We start from the raw sequence: 14971 nt of genomic DNA on the forward strand, positions 1-14971 counted from the left end.
TACACGCGCAGTTCTGTATTGATATAGTGTTGTGTCTCCTCTCTGTTTGACTGGCTCGGTGACTACAGTCTTCCTCCTCTCTGTTTAACTGGCTCGGTGACTACAGTCTTCCTCCTCTTGGTGACTACAGTCTTCCTCCTCTCTGTTTGACTGGCTTGGTGACTACAGTCTTCCTCCTCTCTGTTTGACTGGCTTGGTGACTACAGTCTTCCTCCTCTCTGTTTGACTGGCTTGGTGACTACAGTCTTCCTCCTCTCTGTTTGACTGGCTTGGTGACTACAGTCTTCCTCCTCTTGGTGACTACAGTCTTCCTCCTCTCTGTTTGACTGGCTTGGTGACTACAGTCTTCCTCCTCTTGGTGACTACAGTCTTCCTCCTCTCTGTTTGACTGGCTTGGTGACTACAGTCTTCCTCCTCTTGGTGACTACAGTCTTCCTCCTCTTGGTGACTACAGTCTTCCTCCTCTCTGTTTGACTGGCTTGGTGACTACATTCTTCCTCCTCTTGGTGACTACAGTCTTCCTCCTCTTGGTGACTACAGTCTTCCTCCTCTTGGTGACTACAGTCTTCCTCCTCTTGTTGACTACAGTCTTCCTCCTCTCGTGACTACAGTCTTCCTCCTCTTGGTGACTACAATCTTCCTCCTCTTGGTGACTACAGTCTTCCTCCTCTCGGTGACTACAGTCTTCCTCCTCTCGGTGACTACAGTCTTCCTCCTCTTGGTGACTACAATCTTCCTCCTCTTGGTGACTACAGTCTTCCTCCTCTCGGTGACTACAGTCTTCCTCCTCTCGGTGACTACAGTCTTCCTCCTCTTGGTGACTACAATCTTCCTCCTCTTGGTGACTACAGTCTTCCTCCTCTCGGTGACTACAGTCTTCCTCCTCTTGGTGACTACAATCTTCCTCCTCTTGGTGACTACAGTCTTCCTCCTCTCGGTGACTACAGTCTTCCTCCTCTCGGTGACTACAGTCTTCCTCCTCTCGGTGACTACAGTCTTCCTCCTCTCGGTGACTACAGTCTTCCTCCTCTTGGTGACTACAATCTTCCTCCTCTTGGTGACTACAGTCTTCCTCCTCTTGGTGACTACAGTCTTCCTCCTCTCGGTGACTACAGTCTTCCTCCTCTCGGTGACTACAGTCTTCCTCCTCTTGGTGACTACAATCTTCCTCCTCTTGGTGACTACAGTCTTCCTCCTCTCGGTGACTACAGTCTTCCTCCTCTTGGTGACTACAATCTTCCTCCTCTTGGTGACTACAGTCTTCCTCCTCTCGGTGACTACAGTCTTCCTCCTCTCGGTGACTACAGTCTTCCTCCTCTTGGTGACTACAATCTTCCTCCTCTCGGTGACTACAGTCTTCCTCCTCTCGGTGACTACAGTCTTCCTCCTCTCGGTGACTACAGTCTTCCTCCTCTCGGTGACTACAGTCTTCCTCCTCTCGGTGACTACAGTCTTCCTCCTCTTGGTGACTACAGTCCTCCTCCTCTCGGTGACTACAGTCTTCCTAGAGAGAGGTTACCCAAACAGGATACGTAGCTACGTATCACAGACATGACCTGACAAGACCAGACCGTACAGAATGAGAGACCAGAGAGCGCTGTAATGAGAGGGAATGGCTCACCACCTGGATGAGTAGTAAGATATGGGTGGAAACACCTCGTTTAGGTGACTCAGAGCAATAGACAGAGGGAGAGCACCTCCATTAGTAACTCAGAAGGAAAACTTCTAACAAGGAAAAGAGAGAGTGAGAGAGTGAGAGAGAGTGAGGAGCTCAGTCCTCTCCTGTTCTGTCTCTCACTCAGGGGGAGGAAGGAAGGAGGGGGAGTGAAGGAAGAATTTAGGGAAGGAGGGAGGAGGGGGAGGTAAGGATGGAGGAAAGAGGAGGGGGATGGAGGGAAGACAGACAGAGCAGGGGTCTGTGTCTCTCAGCGCTATCAGAGAGCATCACAGAATCCCTCGTTTAGAGTGGAGAGGATTGTGGGGCTCTGGAATGGGAAAGGGGGATGAGAGGGAGGGATGATTTGTTTTCCGGTGTGCGGCTGTCCGGGCTGAAAGACGACCTCTGAGCGGAAATCACTTTACGTTTTTATCAGTAAAATGATTGACTTCAATGTCTTCCCCCTTCTCTCTCTCTCTCTCTCTCTCTCTCTCTCTCTCTCTCTCTCTCTCTCTCTCTCTCTCTCTCTCTCTCTCTCTCTCCGCCACTCATCAAACTCTACTTGTTGCCGTAGTTGATGTTTTAGCAAAGGAATGATTTATTCACTCCTTCTCCATCTCTCGCTCTGTCCTGTAGTTCCCGTACTGTGGCCTGTTATTCCGTCACCAGGGCTGGCCTCTGTGTCTCCACGACAAGGTGATCATCCAGCTCTCTCCTCTGGACCCACGCATCCTCCGACCCGGGGACTTCTACCTGCAGGTATTCTATCAGACAGAGCTGTTTTCATGGTCTGGTCTGACTTTATTCAACAGGTAGAGGAAGACAGTGGGGATCTTTCTGACTTTATTGAACAGAGAGAGAGAGGATGAGAGTGGGGATCTGTTCTGACTTTATTGAACAGAGAGAGGAAGACAGTGGAGATCTGTTCTGACTTTATTGAACAGAGAGAGGATGACAGTGGGGATCTGTTCTGACTTTATTGAACAGAGAAAGGAAGACAGTGGAGATCTGTTCTGACTTTATTGAACAGATAGAGGATGACAGTGGGGATCTGTTCTGACTTTATTGAACAGAGAGAGGAAGACAGTGGGGATCTGTTCTGACTTTATTGAACAGATAGAGGGAGGAATACAGTGGGGATCTGTTCTGACTTTATTGAACAGATAGAGGGAGGAATACAGTGGGGATCTGTTCTGACTTTATTGAACAGAGAGAGGAAGACAGTGGGGATCTGTTCTGACTTTATTGAACAGATAGAGGTAGGAAGACAGTGGGGATCTGTTCTGACTTTATTGAACAGAGAGAGGGAGGATGACAGTGGGGATCTGTTCTGACTTTATTGAACAGAGAGAGAGAGGATGACAGTGGGGATCTGTTCTGACTTTATTGAACAGAGAGAGGATGACAGTGGGGATCTGTTCTGACTTTATTGAACAGAGAGAGGATGACAGTAGGGATCTGTTCTGACTTTATTGAACAGATAGAGGTAGGAAGACAGTGGGGATCTGTTCTGGCTTTATTGAACAGAGAGAGGGAGTATGACAGTGGGGATCTGTTCTGACTTTATTGAACAGATAGAGGGAGGAAGACAGTGGGGATCTGTTCTGACTTTATTGAACAGAGAGAGGATGACAGTGGGGATCTGTTCTGACTTTATTGAACAGAGAGAGGATGACAGTGGGGATCTGTTCTGACGTTATTGAACAGATAGAAGATGACAGTGGGGATCTGTTCTGACGTTATTGAACAGATAGAGGATGACAGTGGGGATCTGTTCTGACGTTATTGAACAGATAGAGGGAGGAAGACAGTGGGGATCTGTTCTGACTTTATTGAACAGATAGAGGGAGGAATACAGTGGGGATCTGTTTTGACTTTATTGAACAGAGAGAGGGATGAATACAGTGGGGATCTGTTCTGACTTTATTGAACAGAGAGAGGTAGGAAGACAGTGGGGATCTGTTCTGACTTTATTGAACAGAGGGAGGATGACAGTGGGGATCTGTTCTGACTTTATTGAACAGAGAGAGGATGACAGTGGGGATCTGTTCTGACTTTATTGAACAGAGAGAGGATGACAGTGGGGATCTGTTCTGACTTTATTGAACAGAGAGAGGATGACAGTGGGGATCTGTTCTGACTTTATTGAAAAGAGAGAGGATGACAGTGGGGATCTGTTCTGACGTTATTGAACAGATATAGGATGACAGTGGGGATCTGTTCTGACTTTATTGAACAGAGAGAGGATGACAGTGGGGATCTGTTCTGACTTTATTGAACTGAGAGAGGATGACAGTGGGGATCTGTTCTGACTTTATTGAACTGAGAGAGGATGACAGTGGGGATCTGTTCTGACTTTATTGAACAGAGAGAGGATGACAGTGGGGAGCTGTTCTGATGTTATTGAACAGATAGAAGATGACAGTGGGGATCTGTTCTGACGTTATTGAACAGATAGAGTATGACAGTGGGGATCTGTTCTGACGTTATTGAATAGATAGAGGATGACAGTGGGGATCTGTTCTGACGTTATTGAACAGATAGAGGGAGGAAGACAGTGGGGATCTGTTCTGACTTTATTGAACAGATAGAGGGAGGAATACAGTGGGGATCTGTTTTGACTTTATTGAACAGATAGAGGATGACAGTGGGGATCTGTTCTGACTTTATTGAACAGAGAGAGGATGACAGTGGGGATCTGTTCTGACGTTATTGAACAGATAGAGGGAGGAAGACAGTGGGGATCTGTTCTGACTTTATTGAACAGAGAGAGGGAGGATGACAGTGGGGATCTGTTCTGACTTTATTGAACAGATAGAGGGATGAATACAGTGGGGATCTGTTCTGACTTTATTGAACAGATAGAGGGAGGAATACAGTCGGGATCTGTTCTGACTTTATTGAACAGAGAGAGGAAGACAGTGGGGATCTGTTCTGACTTTATTGAACAGAGAGAGGATGACAGTAGGGATCTGTTCTGACTTTATTGAACAGATAGAGGATGACAGTGGGGATCTGTTCTGACGTTATTGAACAGATAGAGGGAGGAAGACAGTGGGGATCTGTTCTGACTTTATTGAACAGATAGAGGGAGGAATACAGTGGGGATCTGTTTTGACTTTATTGAACAGATAGAGGATGACAGTGGGGATCTGTTCTGACTTTATTGAACAGAGAGAGGATGACAGTGGGGATCTGTTCTGACGTTATTGAACAGATAGAGGGAGGAAGACAGTGGGGATCTGTTCTGACTTTATTGAACAGAGAGAGGGAGGATGACAGTGGGGATCTGTTCTGACGTTATTGAACAGATAGAGGGATGAATACAGTGGGGATCTGTTTTGACTTTATTGAACAGAGAGAGGGATGAATACAGTGGGGATCTGTTCTGACTATTGAACAGAGAGAGGGAGGAATACAGTGGGGATCTGTTCTGACTTTATTGAACAGAGAGAGGAAGACAGTGGGGATCTGTTCTGACTTTATTGAACAGAGAGAGGGTGACAGTAGGGATCTGTTCTGACTTTATTGAACAGATAGAGGATGACAGTGGGGATCTGTTCTGACGTTATTGAACAGATAGAGGGAGGAAGACAGTGGGGATCTGTTCTGACTTTATTGAACAGATAGAGGGAGGAATACAGTGGGGATCTGTTCTGACTTTATTGAACAGAGAGAGGGTGACAGTAGGGATCTGTTCTGACTTTATTGAACAGATAGAGGTAGGAAGACAGTGGGGATCTGTTCTGACTTTATTGAACAGAGAGAGGGTGACAGTGGGGATCTGTTCTGACGTTATTGAACAGATAGAGGATGACAGTGGGGATCTGTTCTGACTTTATTGAACAGAGAGAGGATGACAGTGGGGATCTGTTCTGACTTTATTGAACTGAGAGAGGATGACAGTGGGGATCTGTTCTGACTTTATTGAACTGAGAGAGGATGACAGTGGGGATCTGTTCTGACTTTATTGAACAGAGAGAGGATGACAGTGGGGAGCTGTTCTGGTGTTATTGAACAGATAGAAGATGACAGTGGGGATCTGTTCTGACGTTATTGAACAGATAGAGTATGACAGTGGGGATCTGTTCTGACGTTATTGAATAGATAGAGGATGACAGTGGGGATCTGTTCTGACGTTATTGAACAGATAGAGGGAGGAAGACAGTGGGGATCTGTTCTGACTTTATTGAACAGATAGAGGGAGGAATACAGTGGGGATCTGTTTTGACTTTATTGAACAGATAGAGGATGACAGTGGGGATCTGTTCTGACTTTATTGAACAGAGAGAGGATGACAGTGGGGATCTGTTCTGACTTTATTGAACAGAGAGAGGGAGGATGACAGTGGGGATCTGTTCTGACGTTATTGAACAGATAGAGGGATGAATACAGTGGGGATCTGTTCTGACTTTATTGAACAGATAGAGGGAGGAATACAGTGGGGATCTGTTCTGACTTTATTGAACAGAGAGAGGAAGACAGTGGGGATCTGTTCTGACTTTATTGAACAGAGAGAGGATGACAGTAGGGATCTGTTCTGACTTTATTGAACAGATAGAGGTAGGAAGACAGTGGGGATCTGTTCTGGCTTTATTGAACAGAGAGAGGGAGTATGACAGTGGGGATCTGTTCTGACTTTATTGAACAGATAGAGGGAGGAAGACAGTGGGGATCTGTTCTGACTTTATTGAACAGAGAGAGGATGACAGTGGGGATCTGTTCTGACTTTATTGAACAGAGAGAGGATGACAGTGGGGATCTGTTCTGACGTTATTGAACAGATAGAAGATGACAGTGGGGATCTGTTCTGACGTTATTGAACAGATAGAGGATGACAGTGGGGATCTGTTCTGACGTTATTGAACAGATAGAGGGAGGAAGACAGTGGGGATCTGTTCTGACTTTATTGAACAGATAGAGGGAGGAATACAGTGGGGATCTGTTTTGACTTTATTGAACAGAGAGAGGGATGAATACAGTGGGGATCTGTTCTGACTTTATTGAACAGAGAGAGGGAGGAATACAGTGGGGATCTGTTCTGACTTTATTGAACAGAGAGAGGAAGACAGTGGGGATCTGTTCTGACTTTATTGAACAGAGAGAGGATGACAGTAGGGATCTGTTCTGACTTTATTGAACAGATAGAGGTAGGAAGACAGTGGGGATCTGTTCTGACTTTATTGAACAGAGAGAGGGAGGATGACAGTGGGGATCTCTTCTGACTTTATTGAACAGAGAGAGGGAGGATGACAGTGGGGATCTGTTCTGACTTTATTGAACAGAGAGAGGGAGGATGACAGTGGGGATCTGTTTTGACGTTATTGAACAGGTAGAGGAAGACAGTGGGGATCTGTTCTGACTTTATAGAACAGATAGATGTTGTGTTAAAGGACAGAAGAACAGATTAGAACCTACTGACACTGTAGATATGTGGCTTATACCCCTATACCACCCTATACCACCCTATACCACCATATACCCCTAGACCACCATATAGCACCCTATCACCCTATACCCCTATACCACCCTATACCCCTATACCACCCTATACCACCATATACCACCCTATACCCCTATACCACCCTATACCCCCATACCACCCTATACCACCATATACCCCTAGACCACCATATAGCACCCTATCACCCTATACCCCTATACCACCCTATACCCCTATACCACCCTATACCACCATATACCACCCTATACCCCTATACCACCCTATACCCCTATACCACCCTATAACACCCTATACCCCTAGACCACCCTATACCCCTATACCACCCTATACCACTCTATACCACCCTATACCACCATATACCACCTTTTACCCCTATACCACCCTATAACCCTATACCACTCTATACCACCATATACCACCCTATACCCATATACCACCCTATACCCCTATACCACTCTATACCACCCTATAACACCCTATACCCCTATACCCCTATACCACCCTATACCCCTATACCACCCTATACCCCTAGACCACCCTATACCCCTAGACCACCCTATACCACTCTAGACCACCCTATACCACTCTAGACCACCCTATACCCCTAGACCACTCTATACCACTCTAGACCACCCTATACCCCTATACCACCCTATACCCCTATACCCCCCTATACCACCCTATACCACCCTATACCCCTATACCACCCTATACCCCCTAGACCACCCTGTACCCCTATACCACCCTATACCCATAGACCACCCTATACCCATAGACCACCCTATACCCCTAGACCACTCTATACCACCATATACCACCCTATACCCCTGACCACCCTATACCCATAGACCACCCTAGACCCCTGACCACTCTAGGCCACCCTAGACCACCCTAGGCCACTCTAGACCACCCTAGACCCCTGACCACCCTAGACCACTCTATACCCCTAGACCCCTGACCACTCTAGACCTCTAGTCCACCCTAGACCACCCTATACCACTCTAGACCCCTAGACCACCATATACCCCTAGACCACCCTATACCCCTAGACCACCCTATACCCCTAGACCACCCTATACCTCTAGACCACCCTATACCCCTAGACCACCCTATACCACTCTAAACCCCTGACCACCCTTGGTCACATAGGCCACCCTAGACCACCCTAGACCCCTGACCACTTTAGACCCCTAGACCACCCTAGACCCCTAGACCACCCTAGACCCCTAGACCACCCTAGACCCCTAGACCACTCTATACCCCTTGACCACCCTAGACCCCTAGACCACCATAGACCCCTAGACCACTCTATACCCCTAGACCACCCTAGACCACCATAGACCCCTAGACCACATAGACCCCTAGACCACATAGACCCCTAGACCACTCTATACCCCTAGACCACCCTAGACCCCTAGACCACTCTATACCCCTAGACCACTCTATACCCCTAGACCACTCTATACCCCTAGACCACTCTATACCCCTAGACCACCCTAGACCCCTAGACCACTGTATACCCCTAGACCACTATATACCCCTAGACCACTCTATACCCCTAGACCACTCTATACCCCTAGACCACTCTATACCCCTAGACCACTCTATACCCCTAGACCACTCTATACCCCTAGACCACCCTATACCCCTAGACCACCCTATACCCCTAGACCACTCTATACCCCTAGACCACTCTATACCCCTAGACCAGTATATACCCCTAGACCACTCTATACCCCTAGACCACTCTATACCCATAGACCACTCTATACCCATAGACCACTCTATACCCATAGACCACTCTATACCCATAGACCACCCTATACCCCTAGACCACTCTATACCCCTAGACCACTCTATACCCCTAGACCACTCTATACCCCTAGACCACTCTAGACCCCTGACCACCCTATAGCCCTAGACCACTCTATACCCCTAGACCACTCTATACCCCTAGACCACTCTATACCCCTAGACCACTCTAGACCCCTGACCACCCTAGACCACCCTAGACCACCCTAGACCACCCTAGACCACCCCTGACCACCCTAGACCACCCTAGACCACCCCTGACCACCCTAGACCCTAGACCACCCTAGACCACCCTAGACCACCCTAGACCACCCTAGACCACCCTAGACCACCCTAGACCCTAGACCACCCTAGACCACCCTAGACCACCCTAGACTCCTCTTGACCCCTAGACCACTCTATACCCCTCGACCACTCTAGACCCCTGACCACCCTAGACCACCCTAGACCACTCTATACCCCTAGACCACTCTATACCCCTAGACCACCCTATACCCCTCGACCACTCGAGGGGTATGTTAGAGGTACCTTTTTATATGTATGTAGAATATGTCTACTAAAACCCATGTATGTTTTCATTCAGGTGGCATCACCCTCTGTCTCCCCCAGCCCCTCCTCCACCCCCAGGTGAGACACCCCCTGTCATTCTTTGGCTCTCCGTCTCTCAGCCCTCTTTTTCTACACTGAACCTATCAAGGCACAAGGCGAGACCCAGATGTAGACACAGGAGGCAGATGGTTGGAGTCTTACAATGTTTATTAAATCCAAACAAGGAGGTTAGGCAAGAGAATGGTTGTGTACAGGCAAAAAGGTCAAAACCAGTTCAGAGTCCGATAGGTACCGAAGGGCAGGCGGATTGAAGGTCAGGGCAGGCGGATTGAAGGTCAGGGCAGGCGGATTGAAGGTCAGGGCAGGCGGATTGAAGGTCAGGGCAGGCGGATTGAAGGTCAGGGCAGGCAGATTGAAGGTCAGGGCAGGCGGATTGAAGGTCAGGGCAGGCAGATTGAAGGTCAGGGCAGGCATATTGAAGGTCAGGTTGAAGGTCAGGGCAGGCAGATTGAAGGTCAGGGCAGGCAGATTGAAGGTCAGGACAGGCAGATTGAAGGCCAGGGCAGGCAGATTGAAGGTCAGGGCAGGCAGATTGAAGGTCAGGGCAGGCAGATTGAAGGTCAGGGCAGGCAGATTGAAGGTCAGGTTGAAGGTCAGGGCAGGCAGATTGAAGGTCAGGGCAGGCAGATTGAAGGTCAGGGCAGGCAGATTGAAGGTCAGGGCAGGCAGATTGAAGGTCAGGGCAGGCAGATTGAAGGTCAGGGCAGGCAGATTGAAGGTCAGGGCAGGCAGATTGAAGGTCAGGGCAGGCAGGATGATCAGGCAGGCAGGAAAGTAGTCCAGAGTCAGGCAGGGGTCAAGACTAGGGAGGACTAGCAAAAAGAGAATAGAAAAGAAGTAATGGGAAAAACACATTGGTTGACTTGACTAAACATACAAGATGAACTGGCACAGAGAGACAGGAAACACAGGGATAAATACACTGGTACAGAGAGACAGGAAACACAGGGATAAATACACTGGTACAGAGAGACAGGAAACACAGGGATAAATACACTGGCACAGAGAGACAGGAAACACAGGGATAAATACACTGGGACAGAGAGATAGGAAACACAGGGATAAATACACTGGTACAGAGAGACAGGAAACACAGGGATAAATACACTGGCACAGAGAGACAGGAAACACAGGGATAAATACACTGGCACAGAGAGACAGGAAACACAGGGATAAATACACTGGTACAGAGAGACAGGAAACACAGGGATAAATACACTGGCACAGAGAGACAGGAAACACAGGGATAAATACACTGGGACAGGGAGACAGGAAACACAGGGATAAATACACTGGTACAGAGAGACAGGAAACACAGGGATAAATACACTGGTACAGAGACACAGGAAACACAGGGATAAATACACTGGCACAGAGAGACAGGAAACACAGGGATAAATACACTGGGACAGGGAGATAGGAAACACAGGGATAAGTACACTGGTACAGAGAGACAGGAAACACAGGGATAAATACACTGGTACAGAGACACATGAAACACAGGGATAAATACACTGGTACAGAGAGACAGGAAACACAGGGATAAATACACTGGCACAGAGAGACAGAAAACACAGGGATAAATACACTGGTACAGAGACACAGGAAACACAGGGATAAATACACTGGGACAGGGAGATAGGAAACACAGGGATAAGTACACTGGTACAGAGAGACAGAAAACACAGGGATAAATACACTGGTACAGAGACACAGGAAACACAGGGATAAATACACTGGTACAGAGAGACAGGAAACACAGGGATAAATACACTGGCACAGAGAGACAGGAAACACAGGGATAAATACACTGGCACAGAGAGACAGGAAACACAGGGATAAATACACTGGGGAAAATAAACGACACCTGGAGGGGGTGGAGACAATCACAGGAACAGGTGAAACAGATCAGGGCGTGACAGAACTAAAATATGAACGCAACATGTAAAGTGTTTCATGAGCTGAAATAAAAGATCCCAGAAATGTTCCATACACACAAAAAGCTTATTTCTCTCAAATTTTGTGCACATTTTTGTTTACATCCCTGTTAATGAACATTTCTTCTTTGCCAAGATAATCCATCCACCTGATAGGTGTGGCATATCAAGAATCTGATTAAACAGCATGATCATTACACAGGTGCACCTTGTGCTGGGGACAATAAAAGGACACTCTAAAATGTGCAGTTCTGTCACACAACACAACGCCACAGATGTCTGAAGTTTTGATGGAGTGTGCAATTCGCATGCTGACTGCAAGAATGTCCACCAGAGCTCTTGCCACAGAATTGAATGTTCATTTCTTTACCATAAGCCGCCTCCAATGTCGTTTTAGAGAATTTGGTACTACCTCCAACCGGCCTCACAACCGCGGATCACGTGTAATGGCGTCGTGTGGGCGAGCGGTTTGCCCGATGTCAGTGTTGTGCCCAATGGTGGCGGTGGGGTTACGGTATGGGGGCAGGCATAAGCTACGGACAACGGACACAGCGGCATTTTATCGATGGCAATTTGAATGCACAGAGATACAGTGACGAGATCCTGAGGCCCGTTGTCGTGCCATTCATCCGCCGCCATCACCTCATGTTTCACCATGATAATACACAGCAAGGATCTGTACTCAATTCCTGGAAGCTGAAAATGTCCCAGTTCTTTTTATTAAAGGTATCTGTGACCAACAGATGCATATCTGTGTTCCCAGTCATGTGAAATCCAGAGATTAGAGCCTAATGAATTTATTTCAATGGACTGATGTCCTTCTATGAACTGTAACTCAGTAAAATCTTAGAAATTGTTGCACGTTGCAATTAACATGTTTATATTTTTGTTCAGTGTATATATATATATAACCAGATCTTATCTAGTCATACCTGTGGTACCCTGTGATATGCGTAGCTCTGCTGTGAATCATGGGTAAAAGTAAGGTATAGGGCTGGACGATATGGCCAAAATGTCATATCATATCAATATTTTTCAATGTTTTAACGGTAAGACAATATTTTACAGTATTTTATGTTTTTTTAAATATAATTAAAGTTCGAAAATTGTTTTATGATTAGTGCTTGAAACTAGAGTGGCAACACGTACATTATAAGTGATTTAAATGCGTCTTTCTCCATTTTGAATGTTTTATACCGGTCAATCAAAAGTTGATCTCATTTGAGATTATTTCCACACTGCCACGTAGGGCCCAAAAAATATAGGCCTTATTTTTAATAAAAAATATAACCCTTTTGATTTCACTTGCGATTCAGATCAAAACACTTGGGTGGAATTATGGAATTATATCTAATTAATTTTCTAATTCTATAGTTAGAATTTAATCGTGGGCAAAAAGCCCGGAGGCGTTTAAATAATTATTCAGTAGAGTACTACTAGGATCTGTATGGAGGCGTTGTGAATGAGTAGGAACCAATGTTTTGAGCAGTTTTTCCCAGGGGACTGGGACCCTATAATCTCGGGCTACATTAAAATGTTTTCTCTTACTTCATGTCGCTAACATATTCATGCTTCGCCTATTCCTCTCGGGAAGATACCGTTGCACAAGCAGCATGCTGATTTAGGCACCAGCACTGGTATCAAGCTGTATTAGCTAGCTACGTTTGTTCTGACTCAATGTCTTTAGCTAGCCAGCTAAATAGCAATCAGTATTAGCTGCTAACAAACAGCATGCTGATTTAGGCACCAGCACTGGTATCAAGCTGTATTAGCTAGCTACGTTTGTTCTGACTCAATGTCTTTAGCTAGCTAGCCAGCTAAATAGCGATCAGTATTAGCTGCTAACAAACAACATGCTGATTTAGGCACCAGCACTGGTATCAAGCTGTATTAGCTAGCTACGTTTGTTCTGACTCAATGTCTTTAGCTAGCCAGCTAAATAGCGATCAGTATTAGCTGCTAACAAACAACATGCAGATTTAGGCACCAGCACTGGTATCAAGCTGTATTAGCTAGCTACGTTTGTTCTGACTCAATGTCTTTAGCTAGCCAGCTAAATAGCGATCAGTATTAGCTGCTAACAAACAACATGCTGATTTAGGCACCAGCACTGGTATCAAGCTGTATTAGCTAGCTACGTTTGTTCTGACTCAATGTCTTTAGCTAGCCAGCTAAATAGCGATCAGTATTAGCTGCTAACAAACAACATGCTGATTTAGGCACCAGCACTGGTATCAAGCTGTATTAGCTAGCTACGTTTGTTCTGACTCAATGTCTTTAGCTAGCCAGCTAAATAGCGATCAGTATTAGCTGCTAACAAACAACATGCTGATTTAGGCACCAGCACTGGTATCAAGCTGTATTAGCTAGCTACGTTTGTTCTGACTCAATGTCTTTAGCTAGCCAGCTAAATAGCGATCAGTATTAGCTGCTAACAAACAACATGCTGATTTAGGCACCAGCACTGGTATCAAGCTGTATTAGCTAGCTACGTTTGTTCTGACTCAATGTCTTTAGCTAGCCAGCTAAATAGCGATCAGTATTAGCTGCTAACAAACAACATGCTGATTTAGGCACCAGCACTGGTATCAAGCTGTATTAGCTAGCTACGTTTGTTCTGACTCAATGTCTTTAGCTAGCTAGCCAGCTAAATAGCGATCAGTATTAGCTGCTAACAAACAACATGCTGATTTAGGCACCAGCACTGGTATCAAGCTGTATTAGCTAGCTACGTTTGTTCTGACTCAATGTCTTTAGCTAGCCAGCTAAATAGCGATCAGTATTAGCTGCTAACAAACAACATGCTGATTTAGGCACCAGCACTGGTATCAAGCTGTATTAGCTAGCTACGTTTGTTCTGACTCAATGTCTTTAGCTAGCCAGCTAAATAGCGATCAGTATTAGCTGCTAACAAACAACATGCTGATTTAGGCACCAGCACTGGTATCAAGCTGTATTAGCTAGCTACGTTTGTTCTGACTCAATGTCTTTAGCTAGCCAGCTAAATAGCGATCAGTATTAGCTGCTAACAAACAACATGCTGATTTAGGCACCAGCACTGGTATCAAGCTGTATTAGCTAGCTACGTTTGTTCTGACTCAATGTCTTTAGCTAGCCAGCTAAATAGCGATCAGTATTAGCTGCTAACAAACAACATGCTGATTTAGGCACCAGCACTGGTATCAAGCTGTATTAGCTAGCTACGTTTGTTCTGACTCAATGTCTTTAGCTAGCTAGCCAGCTAAATAGCGATCAGTATTAGCTGCTAACAAACAACATGCTGATTTAGGCACCAGCACTGGTATCAAGCTGTATTAGCTAGCTACGTTTGTTCTGACTCAATACATTTCTTTAGCTAGCTAGCCAGCTAAATAGCGATCAGTATTAGCTGCTAACAAACAACATGCTGATTTAGGCACCAGCACTGGTATCAAGCTGTATTAGCTAGCTACGTTTGTTCTGACTCAATGTCTTTAGCTAGCTAGCCAGCTA

General features: G+C 46.1%; 1 protein-coding gene across 1 annotated transcript in view; it reads left to right on the top strand.

Annotated features, from left to right (window-relative positions):
- LOC129834957 (mucin-2-like) overlaps window positions 1–14971 on the top strand; it is a 92733-nt gene that overhangs the window by 15764 nt on the left and 61998 nt on the right. The window contains exons 3-4 of the mRNA XM_055900325.1: window positions 2294–2416; window positions 9517–9560. Of these exons, the coding sequence (XP_055756300.1) occupies window positions 2294–2416; window positions 9517–9560 (167 nt within the window). The remainder of the gene's footprint in view (window positions 1–2293; window positions 2417–9516; window positions 9561–14971) is intronic.

Source organism: Salvelinus fontinalis, chromosome 35 (genome assembly GCF_029448725.1).
Source record: "Salvelinus fontinalis isolate EN_2023a chromosome 35, ASM2944872v1, whole genome shotgun sequence".
Lineage (NCBI taxonomy): Eukaryota > Metazoa > Chordata > Actinopteri > Salmoniformes > Salmonidae > Salvelinus > Salvelinus fontinalis.